Raw genomic sequence first — 26,449 nt, forward strand, 5'->3', positions numbered from 1 at the left:
TTTTTTCCAAAATAATTAACGATTTGAGTCAAAAGAAGAAAACTATTTACTTTTTATTTTCGTAAATACTCATATTGTATATCATAATTTAAACATGATAAAAATTCTATATCATGATTAATTAGCTGGTTTTTTTCGTACCTGATCAATTTCATCGAGATTTTATAGTTGATATCTTGTGCTGTGGAGACAAGAGATGTACGAGAAGCCATCCAAGAAACAGAGTATTATTGACCAGGAATCGCTCCTTATCCGGGACTAGCCTATCAAACTATCATTTTCTATTTTGAAGAATCGGATTTTGTAATGTCAACTGAAAACTACTTCCCCTCCAATTAAGGAGGTCAAAGCCTTTTAATATGGCATTACTCAACGTAATCCTTCGACATGTTGAAAGAATCATTCACATGTGCCGGCTGCTGTTTTTGTAATTTTCATTTGGGTCTGATTTGATTTTGCATCCGTAACCAATCTAGTACAACTCAATAAGAAGAAAAGGAATTCCATGGTTCTTTTTTATATCATTCTTACTAGTATGAGAAATAAACAATAATTCATATCAGACATAACCTCTTTTAGTTTTTTTATTGTTTTCATGTCTGGATGTTAAACAGTAAAACTCTTCCTTGCAGAGGGATTCCATGGTTCTGTTTTATTATTTTAATCATACGACCGCTCCACCGAACAGCTATGATATGATCACAATGTTTAAATAGACTGGAAATGAAGAGATAAAAAGGATGCGGATGGATCCATCGGCCTTTAATTATAAAGCCGTCTGCTTTCCGGTTACTGCACTCACTTGCAGCTTTCAAGCGGTGCACCACACAGACACTTGTTATGAAAATACGTATAATTGTCGAAGCTCTGCAACTTCCCTCCCACCGGAATCTGCCCACACAACCTGTTATAACTTACGTTTAAGAATTGTAAATCCAGTGAAGTCAGTTGCGTTGGAATACTCCCGAAGATCTTGTTGTGATTCAGGTCCAAATATGTCAAGCTCGTTGGAAATTCAACCTTTGACAGATTAAACGCCAACAAGTTTCTAGAAACATCCAATTGCCCTGTTGTCTTGTTTATCCCGAACAAAAACGAAGCATCGCCTTCAAGTTTGTTTCTAGACAAATCAATGACCTCAAAATCCATGTTGCCTAAAGAGGGAGGTATTTTACCAGAGAGTTGGTTGTGTGACAAGTAGAGCGATGGTACTTTGCCACTGAATGCACCAAAAGACTGTGGGATTGGACCTGTAAGCTTGTTTCTATCCAAATGAAGAGCACCAAGATTTTGCAACTTTGAAAGGGAACTGGGGATTGAGCCAGAAAGATTGTTAAACGCAAGATCCAAGAATGTTAAGTTTTTAAGTTCGCTAAGGAAGTCTGGTACTGAGCCAGAAATATTTGTCCAGCTAAGACGAAGAAATTTGAGGTTCTTGAGTTTGACAATGGCTGGTTGTATAGGCCCAGTAAGGCCGGTTAGCTTATGAAACTCTAGCGTTTCAAGAAAAGGAAGATCACCGACTTCAGCGGGGATTTGACCGGGAAGATCTCCTGCGAAGATGGTGAGAGAGTTAATGCGGTGGGTGGTGAGATCACAAGTGACACAATACCAGTCACAACAATCAGCATCTGGGTTCCAAGAAGCGAGTATGTAAGGATTGTTAAAGGCCTTTTTTATTTTGAGAAGAACCTTTTTGTCATCTGGATTGCAGTGATCAGAGAGAGAAGAGTGGAGGAGGGTAGAGAAGATGAAGAGAAACAAAAGTAGACCACTGTTAGTGTTCATGTTTTGCTTTCAGACGGTGATTTTTGTTTTGATGAGAAGTTAATACAGAGATGGACATTTATAATGTGGCATTGGCTTTGCTTGTCCTGTAGAAAATGATGTATCGTCTGACCGAAGCTCAAGAGCAAGACAGCTCAAACATGGTTGAATTTGCAAAGCAAGTCTAAAACAAAGAGCGAAAAAAATATATAACGTGCTCGATTAGCTCGACAGCTCAAACGTGTATTTATTATTAAAAACATAAAATAATATATTAATGACAATAAGGAAAAATAAAATATGAGATATGATGGGGATCAATGTGGTTACTAACGGGAAAAGGGTGAGTCAAGAATGAGGGCTAGGCCGCCTCCTTGATACGTTATGCTGTATATTATTTTATTAGCTAGAGTCTTTCAGTTTTGCCTGTAGGAGTGAGGCCTCACATTCACCTCCACTAGTTATGAAGGGTGCAACTTCAACTTCTCACGGAGTCACAAATTTATAAGACAGTCTTGATATCAAGGATTATGTATTTTTCATTTTTTTTTCCCCTTTTTCAGTTATCTACAATAATATTGTTTTAGTAAAAAATCACCCTTAAAATAAATTCAACAAAAGATCATCGAAATAATATACAATATAAATATAATTATTTCCATTATATAAAATATGAGGGACTCTTTAATTTGGCTTCTTTCCTACGGGTACCTTTCTGAGGGGATAAGGTTATCATTTTCCTTTCTTAAACATTATTTTAAAACTGAAATCCGATGGCTCTTTGTATAATAGATCACAAAAACTGGGTCAGATGTTGACCGAAATAGTAATATGAGATATACTTTCATGGATTAACGTGAGGTTGAAGAAGATGACTCAGCACCTAGTTAAGCATTCAGTGGATGAATGTGGCAACCCATTAAAACATTATTCAAGAAACAGCAAGTTCCTAGCAAAAGCAGTCAACAAGGAAATGGAGGATGCATTTATATTGCCCACCTTATAGATTCTGCTTAATTAGATCAGAGACTTCTAAAAAATCTATTCCATGTCTACGAGAGAATTTTGGCAGGAAAATGCTTGCATAATATGTTACATTAATTACGAGGCAACTATAATGAACAAGGCACCTTTTGAATTTTGATACTCTCTCAGGACCAATACTTTAACATTTTTATAAGACACTTTGATACTATCTTTTCAAAGGTCAGTATTGTATACACTTAATTATGATTTAGAGTTATTAATTTCGTTCCTACTTAAACTTATAAAAAGAATGATTTCAACTCTTAACTAGTTTGTTTGTATTATGTGTTTAATATTTTGATTAAACAAAGATTTTTAATTTCATCTTAATTTAGCTATATACTGTGTTCACAACCATCCTTTACCAATTTGATCTCGACTTTGTGTCAAAAAGTAAGGTGGTTTCACTCTATAATGGCTTCAATTCAAACTTTCAACATCTACCATCGAATTCTAAATCTAATTCCACACAGTAAAAGTTAAGAAGATAAGTCTGTCATGTAATATTCAGAAAGAATCATATTCCTCAGCCTCCCTGGAAATCTCAAATTAAAAGGTCGAATGTTCACATCTGCCACATAGCCAGGAGTTATGGGTTGTTTCTTCCAGAAATTTTTCCACGGAGACCCAGAAATTCCTGCTAAATTTCACTATCTTTACTCTTCTCTAGCCACAATAGCGATACCTGCCAAAGCAGTTAAGGATAACTCTCCTAATATCCTTTCCTAGAACTCCAGGGAAAACACTCTGATTTTAACTTCTCACTTAAAATTTCTAGTCGATCATCAGAGCACTGCAGAAGCATATAAATTCAGTGGCCACAGGGAATTTATGCCAACAATCCATTATCCCCTCTATTAATCATGCATACATATTTTTTTTTTGTATATAATCTAGATATATATAAATAATATGTTATTATATGATTTGATGATTTTAAATTAAAAATATAGTAATGGTAACCGAGGTCAACCAATTAATCAATCACTTCTCAATTGATAGTTTACTGAAAATAGTTATCCAAGGATTCGATGGTCCTGGAATCTCTAAAGTTATATTTTAGTTCCAGGTCCAGCGTTCGGAAATCAATGAGACGTGAATGCCTGAAAAAGAAAATATCACCCACTTAAAGCCCGTCTTTTTTCTTTTTGTTTTCCAAGCAAGTCAACATATAATTTAATTGCTATCGAGAGCCAAACTACGAAGACTCTGCCAAGAACAGTGCCGTGTTCAACTGCTGCATGGGGTTAAAGCATCATAGATATTTTAGTTTAGCAAAAAAGTAGACGTGATGGTGGGAAATTAGATTAAAGGGAAATAAAGATAGAGAATACTGGTTAAAACCATCTTTATGTGCATGGTCGTTTACCTGCTGCATGGGGTTAAAGCATCATAGATATTTTAGTTTAGCAAAAAAGTAGACGTGATGGTGGGAAATTAGATTAAAGGGAAATAAAGATAGAGAAGACTGGTTAAAACCATCTTTATGTGCATGGTCGTTTACCCTTAAAGCTTTCTGTTTTGCCTTTGCTTTTCTTTAAGCTCACCATTCTGCTTTACTTTTTTGGATTTTCTTTATAGTCTTTTGTATGTCCTTCCATTCCCATTAGCTCTACTGTAGAAAGAAAAAAATAGTCTATGAAGCACAGGGCCAGCCAAAGTCATTGCATGCCTTACAAGACTACTCTACAACCTCTACAACCAATACTTGAGATGCTAAAAATATAGGAGATGTCAAGAGTGGAAAGCAATGTGGTAGCAAGATTATACTTCAACATCAAGTGGAGAAAGAATATATTGCACATAATTGTCTAAAAGATTATCTTTGAGAAAATAACAAGATCACCAAGCTTAAAGAATGAAGGAAAGTGGGCGTGAACTAGTTCTCCTCAGTCTAATTTCTTAAAGTCTATCTTTGTCCTCTCAATTGGGGTATCGATCAACTTATGCCTGTGAAAATTTGCTCTCAGAAGCTGGCTCCTAAAATCAAACAGCGAAAACTCAAGCTGTAGCTTAAACCCAGTTACTCATGAAAATCAAAATTCCCAAACGGCTTGAAAATCTTGAAATATGTGTCCAGCAGGAAGAAAAGATCATTTACTGTTGAGAACTTTCTTGGGAAGAGAAAAACCTACGGCTTGGGAGTAATTCAATAAAGGGGATGATTAACAACAACTCTTACTTCAAAAGTTGATATTCTTGTATTCCAAAGGTGAGTTTATCTCTAGAATATAAATCTCAATACAGTCTGGAAAAATATCCCCATCTTCATATTTTGCTAATCTCTTCCTCCATAAAATTACTTGCGAGAATAATTTTCACTAAAGCTACAAGAGCAGCAATAAATCCTTGCAGTTTCTATAGTTGGACTCTATTGTGCCAGCATTAGCTAATCTCATTTTGTGCAGTTGCAGATAAAAGACGGGAGATTGAAGAAGTCACGACAATCCAACATACAAACAACCTGTAGCTTTTGCAACAAGAAGAAATTTAGTGAGAAACTGCCAGAAGATCTTCCAGCTATTGATAATGAATCCGCTATCTTCTCCCCATCATCAAGTAGACTATAAATTGAGGGACACAAAGCCGCAGCTTGGAGAACGATGGCCACATGGAGGAATACGTGGTGCAGGTGGCTGGATAAGCAGTGAAAGAGCTACAAGCACATATGATCTTGTTGAACAGATGTTTTATCTGTATGTTCGAGTTGAGAAAGCCAGGGATCTTCCCCCAAACCCTCTGACTGGGAACTGTGACCCTTACGTTGAAGTGAAAGTTGGAAATTACAAAGGGAAAACGCAGCACTTTGAGAAGAAATCAAACCCTGAATGGAAACAAATTTTTGCATTCTCCAAGGACAAGATTCAGTCTTCAGTTGTTGAGGTATTTGTCAGGGACAGAGAGATGGTGGGCAGAGATGATTACGTAGGGAGGGTGTTATTTGACATGCATGAAGTGCCTACAAGGGTTCCACCAGATAGCCCTTTGGCACCGCAATGGTATAGACTAGAGGATCGTCGAGGTGATAGCAAGGTGAAAGGAGAGATTATGCTTGCAGTTTGGATGGGAACACAATCTGATGAAGCTTTCCCTGAGGCATGGCACTCAGATGCTGCTACAGTTCATGGAGAGGGTGTTTTCAATATTCGATCAAAAGTTTACGTTTCACCGAAGCTGTGGTATCTCAGAGTTAATGTAATTGAAGCTCAGGATGTAGAACCGCAAGACAGAAGCCAATCACCACAGGCTTTTGTGAAGGCTCAACTTGGAAACCAGATACTCAAAACCAAGTTATGTCCAACCCGAACGACTAACCCTCTCTGGAACGAGGATCTGTTCTTTGTTGCAGCTGAACCATTCGAAGAACAGTTGATACTTACAATTGAAAATAAAGTGACTCCTGCAAAAGATGAGATTATGGGAAAGATACATTTGCCACTCAACATGTTTGAGAGGCGCTTGGATCACCGCCCGGTTCATTCCAAATGGTTCAATCTGGAAAAATTTGGGTTTGGTGTTTTGGAGGGTGACAAAAGGCATGAACGCAAGTTCTCCAGCAGGATTCATCTGAGAGTCTGCCTTGAGGGTGCTTATCATGTTCTAGATGAATCAACAATGTATATAAGCGATCAACGTCCCACTGCTAGGCAACTATGGAAGCAACCAATTGGGATCCTTGAAGTGGGCATCTTGAGCGCTCAAGGGCTCCTCCCAATGAAACAAAAAGATGGTAGAGGAACCACAGATGCCTATTGCGTTGCCAAATATGGGCTAAAGTGGGTGCGAACCAGAACAATCCTTGAAAGCTTCAACCCAAAATGGAATGAGCAGTACACTTGGGAGGTTTACGACCCTTGCACAGTGATCACATTGGGGGTATTCGACAATTGTCACTTGGGCGGAAATGAAAAACCGGCCTGGGGCAGTGGAGCGAAATTTGATTCAAGAATTGGTAAGGTTAGAATTCGGCTATCAACCCTAGAAACAGATAGGATTTACACGCATTCTTACCCACTTCTTGTTCTAAGTCCATCAGGGGTGAAGAAAATGGGGGAACTCCAATTAGCAGTTAGATTTACATGTTTCTCTCTAGCAAGTATGATCTATCTCTATGGACACCCCTTATTGCCAAAAATGCATTATCTGCATCCTTTTACTGTTAACCAGTTAGACAGCCTAAGATATCAGGCCATGAATATAGTAGCTGTGAGGCTTGGCCGTGCTGAACCACCGCTAAGGAAAGAGGTAGTAGAGTATATGCTGGATGTAGATTCTCATATGTGGAGCATGAGAAGAAGCAAAGCTAACTTCTTCAGAATTGTCTCACTATTTTCTGGTATGATCTCCATGAGCAAGTGGCTTGGTGAAGTGTGTCACTGGAAGAACCCAGTAAGTACAATGCTTGTTCATTTTCTATTTCTCATATTGATTTGCTATCCAGAATTGATCCTCCCAACAATTTTCCTATACATGTTCCTGATTGGAATATGGAATTACCGATCCCGTCCAAGGCATCCTCCTCATATGGATACAAAACTTTCACGGGCAGAAGCGGTTCACCCAGATGAACTAGATGAAGAATTTGATACATTTCCTACTTCCAAGCAGCAAGACATAGTGCGAATGAGGTATGACAGACTGAGAAGTGTGGCTGGAAGGATACAGACAGTAGTAGGAGACATGGCAACACAAGGGGAGAGGTTTCAAGCACTGCTAAGCTGGAGAGACCCAAGAGCAAGCAGTCTCTTCGTAATTTTCTGCCTAATTGCGGCAGTAGTTCTCTATGTGACCCCCTTCAAGATAGTTGCTTTGGTTGCGAGCTTAATTTGGCTAAGACATCCTAGATTCCGAAGTAAGCTACCCTCCATACCCAGCAATTTCTTCAGGAGATTAACATCTCGTGCTGACAGCTTGCTTTGAAAGAAGACTCTACCATGATATGTATTGTCTTTCTTTTGTTTTCTTTTATTGGCTTTAATTTGCTATGAATGTTCTTATAAGAATTCAAATCCTAAAGTTTGGCTTTAATTTCCCTTTTATCAAAACATGCTAGTAATGAACAAAAATATCCAATTAAATGTCCCCAACTTAAGATTTTATTATATGCTTATTAATTGTTCAGAACGATTGGCACAGGTAGATCTCTTTCTTTCGCAAAAGAGATGATAATGTAATTTTACAACAATGGCCTCAAAGAACACATGCTCAATAGTATGTACTCAGTCACTTATTAACAACCTTAACAAGAAAAAAAAATTCATTACATAAGAACATTACTAGCAAACACAATTTAGGGCTCCCAAAATCTTCTACAATCACCAAAAATGTAAATGAATAGAATTCAAGAAAAAGCATTCATCAAGGTATCACAAAGAATTACTTTAGAAGACAAGCTCATGTGGTTTCATGCCGGACTTCAGTGAGAATCTTGCGGACAAGTAAGGCTTCAAGTCTGTGACAGCTTCAATGGATTTTATCAATGGTGCGTCAACTGCCTTCTGATCATCTTTCTTCTTGTTATCTAGGAGCACTTTCTTCTCCTGTAGTTCATTTAAAAAACCTAATGAAAATGGACTCAATAAACCCAACAGCCACCAAAAACTTTTGACTATATTTTTCTTGGCATCACGCGGCCACCAAGTTTACAAAAATTAGATTTGTTGCAAACACATTTGAACATGATCATTCAAAATAAAATCCAATAGCATAGAATTTTGTAAAGCTAAGTTGAACAATAGTAGCTCAATCTTTTCTTTTTCCTCAAGGATTTTTCTTTGCTGCTATAAGATGTCTTTTGAACTCAACCTAACCCAGTGCTTGTGTTAAGCAACAGAGCAGCAAGTCACATCAAGCATATTTTAGTAGGAAAGCAAGTAAATGAACGACACAACTCACCTCCTTCTCTACCTCAAAAAATTCTCCCTCTCCCTTCTTTTCCTTTTTGGCAACTTCCTTTGTAAAATATTTGTCATCAAACTTTTCTGCATTGACCCCAGAAATGTCAACCTTAGTTGAAGTTGCAATCACATAAGATTGATTTACACGTCTTAGAGGAACACCATTAATCCTGAACGGCCCTGTCATGGAGAAATAAAGGATGCAAATCAACAGCAACCAAGTATAAAACAATAACACCAAGACAAAATGATAATTAGACAAGAAGTGAAGGCATGCCTAAGCATAACACATTTGATAAAATGATATACACAGGGCTTCCATAAAAGAAAGACATATACAATTTACATTCATAAACAAGCTTATAAACAGAAGTACACTTTAATGCTTCATATTTTGCATTTCTTCAGATAATTCATTTAGAATTCTATTACAAAACAAAACATGATTCCATATATATCAACAGGATAAGGTTATGAAAGAGTCTAATTTCTTCTTCTTCCAAGAGTAGAATAACACAATCTCGAAAGACTTCTTATGTTGCAATCAAGGACAATGATAGATCCTAGGCCAAAAATTACAACTGAGCGCCCACCAATAGTGGGATAAGCACGGAAGAGCACGTTATAGAACAAATATTTTTTCTAATCATAATGACTAGATATATTTTTTAAAATTATCATCATCACCAACACATTTAAATGTGTCGTCTGATTAAATATGCAAGGCATATAAATGAACCTGAAAATTCAATATTGCAAGGCAAAAAAAAGCAATAATGTGCCGGCTAATGTTTAACAATTACAGTGAAAATTAATCATCCAGTTTCAATTTCACTACTCCAAAAAACGACAACTGATCAGTCAATAAAATTCCTCAGAATAACAATAAACTGACCGGTTACTAGAAGCAACCCGGATGGAAGCTGTTTTAGAAAAACGACTCTCTTGCCCATAAACCTCCCAGCCAACAAAATCAACACAGTCCCAGGCGTAATGCTCTCCCTACATCCACCAAAAGAAACATAAAAATCATAACAAAAACAAAACAAAATTAATGACCAAAAACAAAGAAAAAGAAAAAGATAATCTTGATGTACCTAAGCTTGGTGGGTTTTTGCTTGCGCTTGTTGACAAGCGGCTTCTTAACGTCATCGGCTGGGTAGAACTTGGGTTGCTTATTGGCAGCAGCATCAGTTACAGTGGACCTAGCCTCGTGCTTAGGGAAAACGCCGCCATTTTTGGCCTTGATAGCCCAGAGACCACGCTTGTGGTACATCTTGGATCTAGAAAACTTTCCAATGCCGCGTATAAGATCTGGGTTTCGGCTCGTTCTAAGGGCTTTCGGGGCCATTTCGTTGAAGCCGCTCTCTGTTCTCTACGAAGATACAGAGGTTCAGCAAGGAGAGTAGCTTAGAGGAGAAAAGAGCTTAAACCCTAGACTTTATTATAATAAAAATAAAATGAAATGTTTTATGTTTGGACCTTTGAAATGAGTTGTGAGAGATTGGGCTTACAGGCCCCAACAAAGCCCGGTTTCTTGAGATTGGGGCTTGATTCGGTGGGGTAGAAACAATAAGAGACACCTTCCAACTTGGGCAATCCTAAATATTTCACTCTTGGAAACTGCATTGATGCAAGAATAGGAATGACAGAATCCACGAAATTGCTTCTTTTTTTGTATAAATTATAGTCCTTTTTTTTTAACATAAAATATTATATTGATAGACTTACGTATTCTGATTGAATTATTTTAGTCTAAATAATTTTGACATATACATTAAGTTTAATTTTTACAGTCCGAATTAGGATATAAGAGAGCCTAAGTAAGTAACCTTGTTCATTTCCATCATGACAAGGTAGTTTGTTTGGTCCCAATTTTCTCATAATTTAGATTTTTAAATTGAAAAAAAATCAAGTTATTCATAAAATTTCTGTATTAATTTACATTGAAAAGATTCTACCCCAGCCAGTTATTATTTATGAAAATGGTCCATTAGTCTTCTTGTGTAAAGAAAAAGAAGACAAAATCAAGTCTGAGGGATGATATCAGTGGGTGTTTGTCAGCATGTATCTCATCTTGGATCGCTCACCACCTAAAAAAGGTATGCATGCAGATGCAGCACTGCCTAGACCACAAACATTTAGTCTTCTTTCCCTTGGACCAAACAACTTTTGTCTCCGTTCTTCCTCCTCTTCTCCTTCTCTCCCCTCTTTCTCCATCACTTAAAGTCAGACTTATACCAACGAAATTATTCAAACTGTCAATTTTTTTAAAAGAGAGGAAGAAATAACTTCTACTGCTTTTAATTTTAATATTGTAATTATTCTTCTATCTACACATCTCTGTAGAAAAGAAGTAAAATTTAGGGACTTAAAATATAAAAAACTAGGTTGCTATAGTGGGTGGGGTTTCATTCCATCATTCTTGTCGAGGGCGAGCCACCCAGAGAGAGCTGAGAGCTCGGAGACGATGGAAGTACTCAGCAATCGCCAGCAGACATCTTGCAGCTTGACGGGTAGTAAGAAGCTGATGCAGCCGGTGTAATGTCTGATGCCTCAGATTATCTGCCTGTAAGTTTGAATATCAAAAATATTAAGACTATATTTAATTATTAGAATTTGATTTTAAGAGGAACATTTAGCATAAATTTTGTTCTTTATGTTCATGCAATCTATCCACTCATGACTTTGGGGCATTTGGGGTTTTGTTTGTCAAAAGGTTGAAGGAATTAGCAAAATTTGGATTTGAAATGTTGGTTGTGGTAAGGTCGTACTCACCATTTTGTCTATAAGTTTGAAAGAAAAGACAGCATCAAATTCAAAATTCTGATTAAATTAAAAAATTACATTTCAGGCCGACCCTTGGAATATAACATATCAGTGTACTCTGATCCTTTCATCAACGAAGAAAGTCGTCAATAGATTTTTATTTTTCATAATTATTTATCCTAAATATAATTTCAAAAAAATTCATTTAATAAATTTTCAGAGGTCAAATTATTATTTAACTTCTATAAATAAATAATATTTTTATTTTTTAATCACTCTACATGTTGTTGTGGGTTGATAAATATGGTTCAGCCGAGTGTGGCTTTGTACATCAAGTGGCGGTCCAGTCTTTGACTGTTTTTCATGTCACCGCTAATTTAGTGAACAGTGAAAAAGCAAGTTATGGTCGGTATAGTTTACACAGGAGGCTGGTGGCCATTTAATAGGGCCAACAATATATATGTGGTCATGGGCAAATATTCATTCAAGTAAGCAATCATCAGGTGAAATGAAAATAATGCTTTTGATTTCTGAGTCTTAATCTCAGGTAGCTCTAATGGTGGGAAATTGTGACTTCAAGTGAAACATATATAAGAACATATACGACCAGATTCAAGCCTACCTAGATGTGGTTACAGTGTAATCCGATTGAGACACATGGATGATGGTTTTCCTTCTTAATTTCCTAGCGTAGTTTTCTCGGGAAACTGACGGAACCCAGGAAAAAGCCTAACTGTATAGTGTCGCTATCAAAATGTACCTCAATATCTCGAGCGACCCCATGAGTAGTTTCTAAATTGGGTTAGGTTTCCAAACCAAAACAGCACCAGAGTCCAGGTCCCACATACCCCACATCACTTTGAAATAATATATCATAATTCATGCGAGGGGGCCCACAAACAGGCAAAATAGCAATAGACTTATAACCAAATTTGCAGTTCAGAGATTGATAAACGTACCTCCCTAACAAAACCTTCGATGGAGGAGAGTTTGTTCATGGCTACGGCCATTTGGCCCATGTAATTACCCATGTTAGGTGGGCCACTCAGTGAATCAGAAGCTATGATATCTGAAATGGACTGGTTGAGAGCTTCAAGCCCTAGGGAGAGAGCTTCTTCAGCCTCCTGTGTAGATTGCTGCAGTCCACAGATGCCCAAGATCTGTTGCTCACTTAATGGCTCAATTTGGCTCAGCATTACCTGAATTAGATACTAACATGAGACAATAATATGTGTAGACGTTATTGTCATTGCATAGAATCAAATTTTCTTGGTTATGATTTTGCATGAGGGTCTTGGTACTTTATTTATAGAAACCAAAGGAGAAGATGAAAATGAGAACAAGAGTGTTTGTTGACATCAATGAGAAAGGAAGAGTATTTGCAGACCCGTGCAATTCTTTCCTTCTCTCTCTCTTTCTTTTTCATGCCATAAGTTGTAGTAACAGACATGGCTTTATTAGAGTGGCACCAAACCAAGCCTTCTTGTAGAAACCTTCATGATGGCTTTCTTCATTAATTGATATACATTTTTGTTATGCAATCTTCTTTCCCAACCCCACCGACAAATTGCACCATGCAATAAAAACACATAATACATATCCCCATACCTTATCTAGATTATAAAACCCAAAAAAAAAAAGAAGTTTCTGTGTTTTTGTTTCGGATAGAAATAAATCAGGAAATCTAATTACTAGGATTGGTTTTTTTTTTTTTTTCAAATGAAGGACTCAGACTTACGAATAAGTCTAAGCAGGGTTAGTTAACTAACCCTAATTCAAGCTGAGTGGTTTATTTGGTAATGACTTTTGTCATTTGCTTGTCACTTTTAGTGCTCATCATGTACACCATTTTTCGTAGCTAAATTTCGAAACTATGTGTTAACGGAAAAAAAAAAAATCAAAAACTAAAACAATGGGAATATATTAGATGTACTTACCTTAATGAGCTCCGATGGCCGGAAGCCACCCAACCACAAGAAGCATCTCTCCGCCGGAGTCGTCCACAAGCCAGAAACAAGGTGAAACACGTCCGTTTTAGCCACCATGCTTTTGAGGTTCATCATCTCATCGTAGTGCGCTAAGCAGTTGTCTACGAAGAGCCGAAGTTGGTTCTCTGGTAAATGTTCTTGTACTGCTGCTCGAAGCTCACACATTAGACGATGATGCATCTCGAGCCATCGTGCATACTCCATGTCAAATAAAGCAGAATCTAAACAAGGGAGAGATGCGTAAGTTCGAGGTGAAAAGAACATAATACCGAAGAAAAAGAGTAATTTTTAGAACATTTTGATATATACCTGAGTTAATACTGTTGTTGCCAACTGGAAGCCCTTGCTCTCCACCTAAAAGTCCGCCGAAAAACATGCCCTAACAAAAAACCCCATGTTCTAGATCATATGAAAACGAGACAAAGTTCAAGTACAGAGGGAGTTCATGATGATATATTAATCAGAAGAAGTTAGTTTCACAAAAGATCTAATCTTACTTGAGTTCTGGCTCGTTGTAGCTCTTGTTCCAGTTGGGTAAGCTTGATCCTGCTCGATTCTAGCTGCTGGACATAAGCCTGCAATGGAAAGGACGGAAAATCAAAGAAGATAATGACTTAAATTTTATCTTCCTCAGGACTCGAAGAGAAGTAACAGCACCAGTTTTTGGACTTACCTTTTTCCTCAACCTGCTTTTCCTTGCCGCCTCTCTATTCTGAGCCAGTCTTCTCAGTGTCTGCTTGAAAATAATAACGAGATACGTTGAACAATTGATGGAGAGATTTGATGTGAATATTCTATTCACTTATGTTATTTCAAATGATCAAATAAAGAAAGAAATAACCTTAGTGTCTGGTGTTTTGGGTCCTTCTTGTTCTGAGCTTGATGTTGGACCTTTTCGGTTTCCTTCACGCTGCCATAAGAGAAGAATAAATAACAAAACGAAGAAAATAAAAATAAAAAGATAAGAATAAATAGCAAAACGAAGAAAAGAAAAATAAAAGCTAAGAATCTCAGTTTCAATAAACTAGCTACCAAACTATTATTCTTAATCCACATTTAATAATTTTTATTTAAATTTTCCTACTTTGACAGCTTTAGCTGGCTCAGGCCCAGATGCAGCATCATTTCCTGCGTTGGCCAACTCCATGGACGGCTCGGATGGTCTTTTTGAACCACTATTTTTAGGAGAAACTAAAATTGCACCAGCCTACCAAATACAAACAAAACCATTAGAAACTAATAGATGATTAAATTTTATGGTAAACTCAGAGAAGTTAATTTAATACGAATAAGTACCTTTGTTGATGATGGCTCTACGTGCATAGGCTGAGAAGGGAAAATGTTCAAAGTTGGAGGCCTCATTCCTGAATTCTCTGCGCAAACAAATTCTCAATGAGCATTAATTAATAATACTAGTTGTAGATAATTTCCATGCCCACGAGAGAGAAAGAGATAATGATAGGAGGAGGACCCAGGTGACTAAAAGAGGAGACTAGAATTGAGAGTTAATGAGAGGCAAGGAACGAAAGTATAGAAACCGTCTTGCATTTCTAGCTCTCTATCATGAAAACAGAAAAAGGAAGAAACGAATGTGAAAAAGGTAACGAAAGCCCACAGACTTTTCGTACCCTTTACAGTACAAGTAGAAGTCGCAAAAAATTCATGATCAGTGAGTTGGTTTTGTTACATGTCATTTACCAAGCCACAACCATTGAACAAGGGGAAAGAAATAAAATCAAGAGATTCTATCCTCATATATGAAAGTTGAAATAATGTTTTTAAATATTCTTTTCAAAGCTTTTTTCTGCAAGCTGGGATCTGGTCAAAAAAAGTACTGCCATGGAAGATTTTAATCTGTTGAACATGCTTTTCCTGTGACCCAAACAGACCATTCCCAAAAGAATCTTTCCAACAGAGAACGAGTGAAAATTCAAGAAAAAAAAAAAGTACCCTTTCTTGAATGAAAGCTGAAGTTTTGAGAGAGAAAACACTCACGTCTTTGCTCCTGAAGACCGGAAGGATCTTGTCCATCAAGATAAAGGAAAAGGGCTTGATCTAATTCTCCCAGATCATAAGTTCCAGTATCTTTACTACCACTGCTGACATCAAAACAAATAGAAATAAAACATAGAGAACAAAGTATTAAACATTGATTAATTTCAACCCAAAAGGCTTTGCTTTGTAATGTTAAATTACATGTAGTTTCCAGGGATATTGGATAGTGACAACGATTGCATCATTCCATAAGGAATCTGGTGTTGCTCTTGTATTATTTGATGCTGAAGCTGCTGTTGATGTTGGTGATGATGATGGTGATAGTCTAGTTGTGTAGAATGATTGACGATGACTTTATTATCAGTAGCCATGAAAGGAGTTCTTACAAGCCTTGTAATTTCGTTCTCTTCTACTAGCTGAGCTTGATCAAGAGCTCTTGAAAACCCCCTTAATAAACAAGAACCAAACTTTCTTCTCTGTTTTCTAGATCATCTTTCATTACACCACAATCAATATCTAGAGAGAGACAGAAAGAGAGTCGGTTATGTTTGAAAGGAGGATAGAATGAAAGTAGAGAACGGAGAAAAAGCAAGAACGGAATTGAATGCAAAAGTATAAAAGACAAGCCTTGTTATTACTAGCCTCTCTCTCTCTCTCTCAAAATTAGACTCACCTGACTTCATGTAAAACCAGTTTTGAGTCTCAGCCGAAAGAAACAAAATAAACACAGTTTCAGATAAGGCCGTCTCGAGCTATCTTATTCCACTCTCTCTCTCTCTTGAGAAAAACCATAAACAACTCAAGACTTAAATGAAACCGCTGTTCTGGATACGAGAAAACCACTTTTGATTCCTCAGTTTAGCTTTCTTGTCCGAGTTTCCTATCAATTCCTTACGGAATGACGAAAATGCCTTTATTTGGTTTGAAGTTTTACACTTTTACTATTAACATTTCCATGCAAACTTACACGTAGATGGGTGAGGCGGCGGCGTTCGAAAAATGCCACCAAAACCATGTATAGTCTTTAGAGCCACTTTCTCTCTCTTCATTTTCCTAATTTTCATTTATTAGAACATAGATTAAAATCCAGTCCTTTAATCATTAAATCTTAACCCCTTTCTCTCAATAGTAAGATTAGGTACACCTAAAAAATAGATCACGGTTCAAGAAGAACTCAGATAAGTTTATGGTATGTTTATATTAGAGCTGAAACTGATGTTATGTTTATAATCTTTGTTCCTATTTATAAAAAATATGAGATTCTCTATAATTTTAATTAATTTAAAAAAGGAAAATTTATACTCTTTTATATACTAAATTCTTTTTTTAATTAATATAGTGCCTTTCTTTAGTCAAAACTAATGAATATAATCAATTTCTTTGATTATTGTTAATTATTTACCAAAATACGAAATCTCTGCTTAGTGGGTTGGATTAGCAAAGTTAATAACTTGGGTTTGTGATAATTCCTATTTATTAACTCTTCAAAGCTATTATCGATTTACCAACAATTACTTATTAATACACAGTTTTTGATCATGTCATGTGTATTAAATATCGTCTACTGTTATTTTTATTTATGAATAATGTTCTAATAGCCCTACTGAACAGAACAATATGGGAATTTTCATTACTATAAAACTCCTATCATTTTCACCATTAAAGAAATCAAATGAATACAAAATTCAACTCTTTATCTCTTCGCAAAGGCAAAACTCCCCAGGGACTCCATTCAACAGCCGTTACCGATTTTTTCTTTTATTAAGAAGGGGGTTGGGGTAGAATTGTCATTAAGTACTTGTAATCTAGAAAAGAAATTATTTATAATCAGACGCAGTTGTCAACAAGAGAACGCAGGTAGGACCGTTGACCGTCGAGCAGGTGTCAGTTTAGAGATCCAAACTCAATCAGAAGATCAAAAGGAATCAGACGGTTGAGAGTTTGTTTCTCTTTTTTATGTGCTAGGGCCACGCCTGATCGATCTGCAGAACTAAGTCTTAATCAATGGGGTCCACTGAACCGGCCCCCACCTTTCCTGCGATTTTTTAACTCCCCTGTTATCTAACCACTCCGGAAATAGGGACTGTCTGCTAACTACGGAGAAAAATGATACAAAATTCACAAGAAGATTACATTTTTTTTTCTTAAGTGTATTTATTTTAATATTTGAATATAGTTAAATCTGTATTATTGAAATATTAATTCATCAGATGTTATTATTTGATGATATATTTTATGATCATTTGACTTGTATTATCATTATGAGCCATCCTTATTTTGTTGTAATTTTGATTTAATTATATATATATATATATATATATATATATATATATATAATATATAATATGGGTTGTTGTTGTTGTTGAGATAATTAAAAAGAAATGCGTTTCTCTTTTCTAAATCTCCAAGTTTAATATCTTGTCTTGTGTTTCTCTCTTTCTAAATCTCATGTTTAATCTTCTTGTTTCACTATTAATGAAAGCCTCATATCAACAACACTAAAAAGACTATTTTTTCACTCCATTGAAAAAGCTTTGCTAGCGCCTTTATGTTCTTCTCCATTGCATATGCTTATTTTGTCTGACTAAACTAAAATAATTTCTTCTTTTGGGATTTATGTTATCTTTTTGTTTTATTCTAATAATATATATTTAATTGTATACTGATACGTCATTATTTATATATAAAGTTATTTATATAATATTATTATTTTCTTAATTATGATTACTTAACATTTCTTATATGTGTTTATCATTATGAGTAATTAGTTTAATTGAATAATTAATAATTTAAAAAAAGTTTAGAAGAATAGTAGAATTTTAGTATTTTACGTATATCTAAAGTGTGAAAGGGATTTTTTATTTTTTAAAAATATTTGAGTCTCTTCTAATTTAATTTTAAATTGATTCAAATTAGATTTCACGTTAAAAAACATGAAGGGAAAACGGAAAGAGGAATAGAAGTGGGTTGGTTGGTTGCTTCCCTTATGATGTGTCGCCCTTAACAGAGTTTTCGTAATGGAATCAAAATTTTAGCCTCTCTATCGTTATAATTTCAACGGCATTTATAAATCTAGCTTGAAACATATCAATATATTAAATACTCCAGCGAATTCATTTTGTCGTGTGCGATAATTCCTCCCTTTTTTATTCCAACCCTGATGAGTCAGAATGGAATATTTTTCCAAATAATTATAATAAATTTAAAAAAAAAAAAAAAAACAAGTAAGTTTTTGTAGTCAGGAATTTTTCTCCTTTGACGTGCTCAGATCTCATTCAGGGAAGTATGTAGTCCTGAATTTTAGCTTGTGAAAGCAAAATATTATACTAATTAAATTAAATTATTAAGTAATAAATATAGTTATTAAAATGCTATATTTTATAAATAAAATAAAATAATTTTATCTAAAAGGTTAACTTAAAAATTATACATAGCACTTCTATAATTGCTCTTAACAATTCTTCATTTTATAAAATTATTGCATAATATAATATTTCTCTCAATATATGTAATAGAACAATCCTATAGTAATTGATCTCTCATTCAATTATAGTTACAATAGGTATTATCAACGCTAACTTAACAAGTAAATAAATTAAACAAATCATTTAGTTTTATTATTTTATTATATTTTTTTATTTATATAATTAAGGAAAAATATTTAAAATAAGGAAAATATATATTAAAATCATAAAAATAAAAGAAAAATAGTAATAAATTAGTATTAATAGGTATGGGTATAGACATTATCACCTATATAATTCGATCTTTTTTTATCTGTATTTTTCTTATTCACATTCGTATTTTTCTTATTCACATCTGATTTTTCATTTAATAATTAGGAATATTATAAATTATCTAATGGGGTTACAAATATGTATTTAGTGGGTCTAATTGTAAATTAGATTAAAATCTTAATTATATATTCAATATTTTCAATCTATTAAATGACTTTCATTAATTACATTACAACCATGGCATTAAAAATTAGATTGAATCAACTGATTTGACTGACTGGATCATCTACTACTAACCAAACTAATTGAAGTATATATAAAATCGGGTTTGACTTAGTTGATATAAAAAATTAATTTTTTTTCACAAATTCATTATGAAAACTTGAATCAAAACTTTATTTATTATATTTGAATATATATATATACTATATAACTAAACTTATTTTAATGTTAATTAAGTTAAATTATATATTTAATCATAAATTATACAAAATATTTGTTAATATTAATTTTGAACAATTAATCGATCTAACAATCGATTAACTAATTCGATTATCAATTAAATTAGATCACTTTTTTTACTAGATCGATATCTGATCTGATTATAAAAATATTAATTACATGATAAAAAGTTGACTTATATGACATTTACTATCCATCTATCACTTCTTTACAAAATCTCAATTGAATTCCATATTGATCACACCAAACATGTTGTTCCACCTACCACATGATTCTTATGTGTGTAATCTTCATGATATCATGGTCTTCATTATTTCGTCAAGTTATGTCTTAATATTTATTAAACAAATCTATAGTGATAAATTATTTGTATACCTTTAAAAAACATAATTCTCGTAAATTATGACATTTATTAGACACAAATAAATAATACTAACGAAATAAATTAAAAAATTAACGTTAATATATGAAAAAAAGACTCTTAAACCTATTATTTTTTATACATAAATCCTGAAACTTTTTTTTTTTTTTAAACTCAAGCTAACCCTTGAGATATGTGTTATGATAGATTGATATAAGTTTAATGATAGAACCAAAAAAACAGAAACTAATTCAATAATTATTACAGTTTTGAAGACTTCTCTTGGATTTCAAAGAACTATCATCATGGTTAGGAAGGCGTAATTATCACAAAGACAGTTTATTCAGCTTCTGCTCAATACGCTACCATTATGAGGATTTCTTGTGAAAAGGAGGATTTAATCATATGACAGATTAATGTTTAGATCATGATCCAAGAGTTCCAAAAATGGCAGCTTTTGTTGTAATCTTAACAAGCTTTTGACTATTATTGTTCTTATGATGTATGCTGTTTGTCTAAATGATTCGATTAAATTATAGTAACAAATAGATATGTTAGTGTGAACACTCCTAAAATGGTATATTTTCTGCTTACGTTATAAAATTTTCATGATTACATGAATATTATAGGCCAAATGATTTATTTCCACTCAAAATATGTTATTTTTTCAAATTCTTATCCCTTAATTTTAAAAATCTCATTTATTCACTTACAAATGATTAAAATTAATCGAATCCATTAGTTATATCATTTTTTCCTTCTAAACCATAAAAACTAACAATTTCCTTCAACCTAAGTTTTCAAAAATAGTATTTTGCCCTTAAGATTTCCAATTTTTCATATTTAATTTTTTTTAACGACAAAAAGACTTTTTCGATGATCTTTAGGCAATGTCTCTTTCTCTCCGACAAATTCTCCTTCTAATGCGTTCTCTTTTCGGCATTGTGTAACGTCATCGCCATTAGAGAATGAAGACGAATCGTCTTCATTTAAAGATGATAACGACGCTACATAACGTCTGAATGTAAACTTGCTAGAGAGAATGAGACATTGCATGAAGATGGTGAAAAAAATCTCTTCGTCACGGGAAAAAATTAATTTGAAAATTGAAAATTCTAAGAGGAAAATGTTATTTTTGAAAACATAGATTAAAGAAAAATTGATAGTGTTTACAGTTTTTTTGGGGGCAGGGAGAGAATTAAATCAAATTTAAGTTTATTTTTAATATTAAATATAAAATAATGACGAAAACTCTACATAACGTCGGAATGAAAACTTGCTAGAGAGAATGAGACATTGCATGAAGATTGTCAAAAAAATCTCTGTCATTGGAAAAAATTAATTTGAAAATTGAAAATTCTAAGAGAAAAATGTTATTTTTGATACTAACAGTTTATTTGAGGGGGGGACAGAATTAAATCAAATTTAAGTTTATTTTTAATACTAAATATAAAATAACGATTTTATTTTTAAAATTAATAAACTTAACCACTAATGAATGAATAAATAAAATTTTTAAAATTAAAAAATGAGAATTTGAAAAAAAAACACAACAAATCTTATGTGGAAACAAGTCCTCAGACGTATATTATATTCTAAAGTTGAAAATGAATATAAACATGTTCAATGTATTTCTACCTTCCCTGTGCATTGAAACTTCGACAGGTTAATCTAATTGATGCAACACATTATTGGAATTATTATTTTCGTTGACTTAATGACATTGATTAGTATTTTGTCGACCAAATAGCAAACCTCATACTTAAAATATGTTTTAATTACCATACATCTTGACCAATAGGGCAACCAGATTTTTTTTTTTTTTTAAATTATGGGACAGAATCTATGTTTTGAAATAGGAATGTCCTTGTTTGTTAGTGCAAAATAATTCAAGGGTGACAATTAGATCCCTAATAGGGCATCCACTTGTGGTTTTAAAAGTATTTAACATTATATTGCATCAAAAAGTTATTAGATTTGAATCTACTCATGACGAGTCAATCAAACCCAATATATATAAATTGCTTGAATAAGAGTTAGTAGTTATACCACAAAAAAAAAAAAATTACATAAATACTTTTTTTTACTCCTCTAAAAATATGACATCAGAAGAGAAATATTGTTCTCTCAAATACAGAGAAAATCCAAAGACAAAATATACAACAAATTGTATTGTGGATATTAAATAATTACGTTTCGAACATTAAGGATTAATCCAACGTCAAGTTTATCAAATTTTGGGTACAAAATTTACTATATTTGATTTATAGGATTGACATGTTTTTCCCTCAAGTGGTATGGTATAGTCTGCCTAATCTTGATGGAATATTGTATATATGGTAGGGATCATAGCTAATTAATTATTAATCAAATAAATTTTAAGTATATTGAAACGATTAGTTTATTCAACTAAGAAACCTACTTTCTTAATTTAAATTCACCTAATCTCTAAATTTGAGCCTTTATGTGTTACAACTTTGTCCACCTCATCGGTTCAGCTAAATCACAGAGTGAGATTGCCTAACTCTCCATTGCTTTTCAAAATTATATTCTAATTAATGTGTACATAATCCCTCTAAAAATTTTTCCCCAAAAAATTTTGGACATTGAAGCAGCACTTATATTCATTATACACGTTATCTTTTTTTTTTTTTTTTAAGTGAGCAGAGAATCTCATCCGATTTTAAGAGATAGATAATCCTGAAATACAATAATCAGATTCACAATCATTAAACTAAGTAATCCAGGGTTTCACATTGTACTTTGATTAGGCAACTCAGTAAACACATATTAACGTGTGATTATGAGAAATAAAGACAGCTCCATACATACAGAGAGATTAGTATTAATTTGGAAAAAGCCATGTTAGGAGGGGCATCTTTTTCTTAGCATATAAGCAATATTTGTTGTGCTAAACGAATGCGGAGTTGCCTTGAGAGGATAGAGGTGGGCAACCATTAATTTAGATGCATCCAGACAGTTTGGCTGTGAAGACAAAATGTTTTTGCGACGTATACATTAATGGAAATTACCATATTGACAATTGTTTTTGGTGGTAGATATCTTTAGCAACATTGAAAAAAAGCCAAAGGTCTAAATTTTAACCGAATCTCAAAAGTACACTCCTAGTAGATAAAAAACTCAAATACTCACTTTTTCCTAAATTTTCATTAAAGTTGTTGTTAAATAAAATAGTAAAACTTTTATTTAACAATAATACTAAAAAATATATAATTTTATCTTAGGTTTTGAAAATTAATATTTTACTCAGACCTTAACTTTGAAAAATAATTTTTTTCCTCCACCTTCCTAGCCACTGACGACTATTGGTTTCCAACCTAAACCCAACCATCGCATGATATTTCGATAGACAATGAAGTGTCGTCCTTCGATGACGCCTTTGTTGTCGAGACAAAGGTTTTGTTGGATTTCAGAACAAGGTTGCAGTTTGTGGGAGGAAGTGGTTGGATTTTCTGATATCAAACCTTAGGGGGGAAAAGTCATTTTTTTAAAACTTTAATCCAAAGAAGAAATTATTAGTTTTCTAAACTAAAGAAGAAAATGAGGTATAATTTTAATTATTTTAATATTATTGACAAAATAAAAATTTTATCCTTTAATTCTAATAGGAAATCCTTTAGTATATAATAATAAATTAAACTTTGAATAAGTATTTAAGTTTTTTAACTCCCCCAAATATGTATTCATTTTTTAATCAAAACTTTGATGGGAAAAAGTCCTTTTGGTCTAAATTAATTAAGAGTTTTCCTGACCAGGAGGGTAAAGGCCCTTCTTTTCAGATGCCCACTTCCCTCAGGCCCTTTTGTGATTCAAAGCTGCAGACTCCATTTTCAGCCAGAGAAGTGTGTGTTTTGGCTGTAGCTTTCAGAGTGGACAAGTTTGAATTAGGCTTTTTTTGACGAGTTGCCTCAAGTCTGTCCTTAAATTGACTAAACATAAATTACTGGCATTTGACTGGAAATTTTTTATCTCTAATTCATATGTTCACACGACACACAATTAATTCAAGTTCATCCACTAGTTTGATTTTGCTTCTCTAATCTGCAACCCTGCGCACGAGGGGAAATATTCAAAGTCAGGTCAATTTTAATCTGTAATGTGTTCATACCATTTATGGCAAATTTTATTTTGCAAATTGAAAGCCCACCTCTTATTCAGGTCAAATTATGGTTCAAGAATTGATTGTCAATGAAGTAGCTTGACTGTCGTCCATATATGGCTTCTGCAATCTTCTTGTAATCTTGTTTATGAGAGTGACACTCAAAACAATTCTCTAAATTAATATATGTTGGTTGTAACAAAGAGATAGATTGAATGATAAAAAAGAAAGTTTTATGTATAAGAGAATATGAGTTCAAGTTTCTTCTAATGACATATTAATATTACACTCTTGACTTAGTTAATTCAAAGGTTTATCAACATGTCACTATGAAACTTCAAGATCAATTCTTCAATGCCCCCATTATTTTTTCAGTTTCCATCAAATAAATCAACAAAATTTTGTCAAAAAAGGGGCACGCCTAATGTTAATTAAATTTGAAAATTTTAGCCCGGTCAGTTAAATTATCTATCTATCATTAAAATATAGAAGAATTTAACACTCAAGATTCAAGTATGCTTGACAAGTATTTTGTTTTGTTCTTCTATGGGAAAGTGCCTGACCAAACTCTGTTCAAAGGGTTGTCAAATTGGAGTTAATGCTTCTAGTTGGGCAATTCGTCTCCATTAGGAATTGTTTTTTGTAGAGCGACGCTCCAAGGGTTGCCCCAGAAGGTGATGAGAAAGGTTTCTTTGTGAAAAGTCAGGTTTAAATAATATAATATATCTCATATGAAAGATTATGATATAAATAATTTGAGGTTGATTAGCGATATACTATGATAAATCATTCTTAATTTACATGATTCACTGATTGTAGATTCAATCACTATATCACAGGATTTACCTATTTGACAAAGTTCAGATGGTGTTTTTTATCATTAAAAAAATAAATAAATTACAAATAAAATAAAAATATTTACATAATATCATAATAAATCAAAACCCACTTGCCAAGCGCAAGATGTAATGAAAAGAGGGTCCAGTGATGTCCGCCGTTCCCAAGGGGCGTGGAGCAGCCTGCATCACATCTTTTTGGTATTTTCAAGCATATACATGTGGTACTACAGTTGGAAATTAAGGTAAGGTGACAAGAAAATCAACAAATAATGATGGTGTCACTCACTACTTTCTTCCATTCTTCCACATCTTGAAAGCAATCTCAGAATGTGCATGGCAGGCTTTGCAATGGCTCCCAACTATTCTCAGAAATTTTATCAAAAATGAAAATGGTTTGAAATTGGGTTGACCACATGGTTGAACCACAAACTGATTCAATTGCGGTTCGGTCCATCCTGATTCAAAGACATAAAACAAATTTACAAGAACTCAGACTAGAACAAGCCACCAAGTTCTGATCGGAGTGCTTGTTGCAGCAGTAATTGACTGCACTGTCTTCCAGTGTTGGGGTCCTTTTAAGTTTTAACTTTCGGTGAAAGACAAACTATCATGATCTGAATTATCGGAGTCCAATACCGAGCAAAGTAAATTTTGAATTCGTTAAAAAAAAAGAGGTGGTAAAAATAAGGACAGTTAAAAGGCGAAACACAAATAGAAGTCGGCTATGGGCCTCCTCGAGCAGGGAACCACAGTCACAGAGGGTAACGACAAAAGGCCAAATCACTGTTTACTGCCCAAGGTTTAATGAAATAAATTTCCATCCATAAAGTTTGAAAAAACTATTTTTCCATGGTCAAACGTCCAAGTCAATTATTGGATTTAATTGTTAAAAGAATATTTATATTATTTAATCAAATATTATAATAAGGTTTATACCATTTATACTCTTAATAATAGAAGCAAATTACAATGTGACCTCAACTACTCTGATGTTTTATTTAAATTACACCATTTTGATATTATTTCAATCACAATAACACTAATCAATACAATTTTAAAAATAGCTAACAATCAATGTCACCTATGATTGTTAAATTTTAATTAAAATTAATATAAATTAGAGGTGAAAATTATATTTAATAAAATTTCAAGAAAGTGTTCTGTTTGACAGTTTTTTTTTTAATACTTTAAAAGACGGGTTTCATCAAAATTTGGGTGCGAAAAGGGATTTCGCCAATGACAAAAGGACTGGGAAAAAACATGGTTACAGCCTGTAAAGCAAATATAAAAAGGTCCCCCCCACCTAGCCGGAACACAGAAGCGAAACAGCAACACAGCCACAATTACCCGATCTTCTCACTAGTCAATTTTTGCCGTTCACAACGCCGCTTTGACCTTCTACTTTCAACAAAGTTATTTCACTACTCATTCCTTCATAGCTGCTTACAGGATGCACATATTTTCCAGCGCCACCTATTCTGTCTGGAT

General features: G+C 33.8%; 4 protein-coding genes across 4 annotated transcripts; 1 reads left to right on the forward strand and 3 right to left on the reverse strand.

Annotated features, from left to right (window-relative positions):
- Positions 1–488: 488 nt before the first annotated feature.
- On the reverse strand, positions 489–1,891 carry LOC123216455 (polygalacturonase inhibitor-like). The gene has a single exon (XM_044636859.1). It carries the CDS (start codon positions 1,786–1,788, stop codon positions 799–801), a length of 990 nt encoding a protein of 329 aa, XP_044492794.1. The 5' UTR covers positions 1,789–1,891; the 3' UTR covers positions 489–798.
- Positions 1,892–4,631: 2,740 nt separating this feature from the next.
- LOC123216453 (FT-interacting protein 1-like) lies at positions 4,632–7,821 on the forward strand. The gene is made up of 2 exons (XM_044636857.1): positions 4,632–5,005; positions 5,202–7,821. The coding sequence occupies exon 2, from the start codon at positions 5,323–5,325 to the stop codon at positions 7,711–7,713; it is 2,391 nt and encodes a 796-aa protein (XP_044492792.1). The 5' UTR covers positions 4,632–5,005; positions 5,202–5,322; the 3' UTR covers positions 7,714–7,821.
- Positions 7,822–7,938: 117 nt separating this feature from the next.
- LOC123216456 (60S ribosomal protein L6-like) lies at positions 7,939–10,134 on the reverse strand. Its single transcript, XM_044636860.1, has 4 exons — positions 9,788–10,134; positions 9,586–9,692; positions 8,689–8,870; positions 7,939–8,333 (listed from the first exon to the last, which is right to left on the reverse strand). The coding sequence occupies exons 1-4, from the start codon at positions 10,039–10,041 to the stop codon at positions 8,175–8,177; spliced, it is 702 nt and encodes a 233-aa protein (XP_044492795.1). The 5' UTR covers positions 10,042–10,134; the 3' UTR covers positions 7,939–8,174.
- An 839-nt stretch (positions 10,135–10,973) lies between these two features.
- Positions 10,974–16,194, reverse strand: LOC123216200 (bZIP transcription factor TGA10-like). The gene is made up of 11 exons (XM_044636597.1): positions 15,644–16,194; positions 15,443–15,543; positions 14,744–14,820; positions 14,532–14,654; positions 14,289–14,357; positions 14,121–14,180; positions 13,945–14,022; positions 13,757–13,826; positions 13,397–13,668; positions 12,419–12,658; positions 10,974–11,259 (listed from the first exon to the last, which is right to left on the reverse strand). The coding sequence occupies exons 1-11, from the start codon at positions 15,811–15,813 to the stop codon at positions 11,110–11,112; spliced, it is 1,410 nt and encodes a 469-aa protein (XP_044492532.1). The 5' UTR covers positions 15,814–16,194; the 3' UTR covers positions 10,974–11,109.
- Between the last annotated feature and the right edge of the window lie 10,255 nt (positions 16,195–26,449).

This window comes from Mangifera indica, chromosome 5 (assembly GCF_011075055.1).
Source record: "Mangifera indica cultivar Alphonso chromosome 5, CATAS_Mindica_2.1, whole genome shotgun sequence".
NCBI classification, from domain to species: domain Eukaryota; kingdom Viridiplantae; phylum Streptophyta; class Magnoliopsida; order Sapindales; family Anacardiaceae; genus Mangifera; species Mangifera indica.

Coding starts and splice junctions, on each gene's coding strand:
- LOC123216455 (XM_044636859.1), bottom strand. CDS start 1,788: ATGAACACTAACAGTGGTCTACTTTTGTTTCTCTTCATCTTCTCTACC.
- LOC123216453 (XM_044636857.1), top strand. CDS start 5,323: ATGAATCCGCTATCTTCTCCCCATCATCAAGTAGACTATAAATTGAGG.
- LOC123216456 (XM_044636860.1), bottom strand. CDS start 10,041: ATGGCCCCGAAAGCCCTTAGAACGAGCCGAAACCCAGATCTTATACGC. Junction 8,871..9,585: donor CGGGTTGCTTCTAGTAACCG/GTCAGTTTATTG, acceptor TCTCCATGACAG/GGCCGTTCAGGATTAATGGT. Junction 8,334..8,688: donor TTTTTGAGGTAGAGAAGGAG/GTGAGTTGTGTC, acceptor AATGAACTACAG/GAGAAGAAAGTGCTCCTAGA.
- LOC123216200 (XM_044636597.1), bottom strand. CDS start 15,813: ATGGCTACTGATAATAAAGTCATCGTCAATCATTCTACACAACTAGAC. Junction 13,669..13,756: donor CAACAACAGTATTAACTCAG/GTATATATCAAA, acceptor TCCCTTGTTTAG/ATTCTGCTTTATTTGACATG. Junction 12,659..13,396: donor GGCCATCGGAGCTCATTAAG/GTAAGTACATCT, acceptor TATCTAATTCAG/GTAATGCTGAGCCAAATTGA.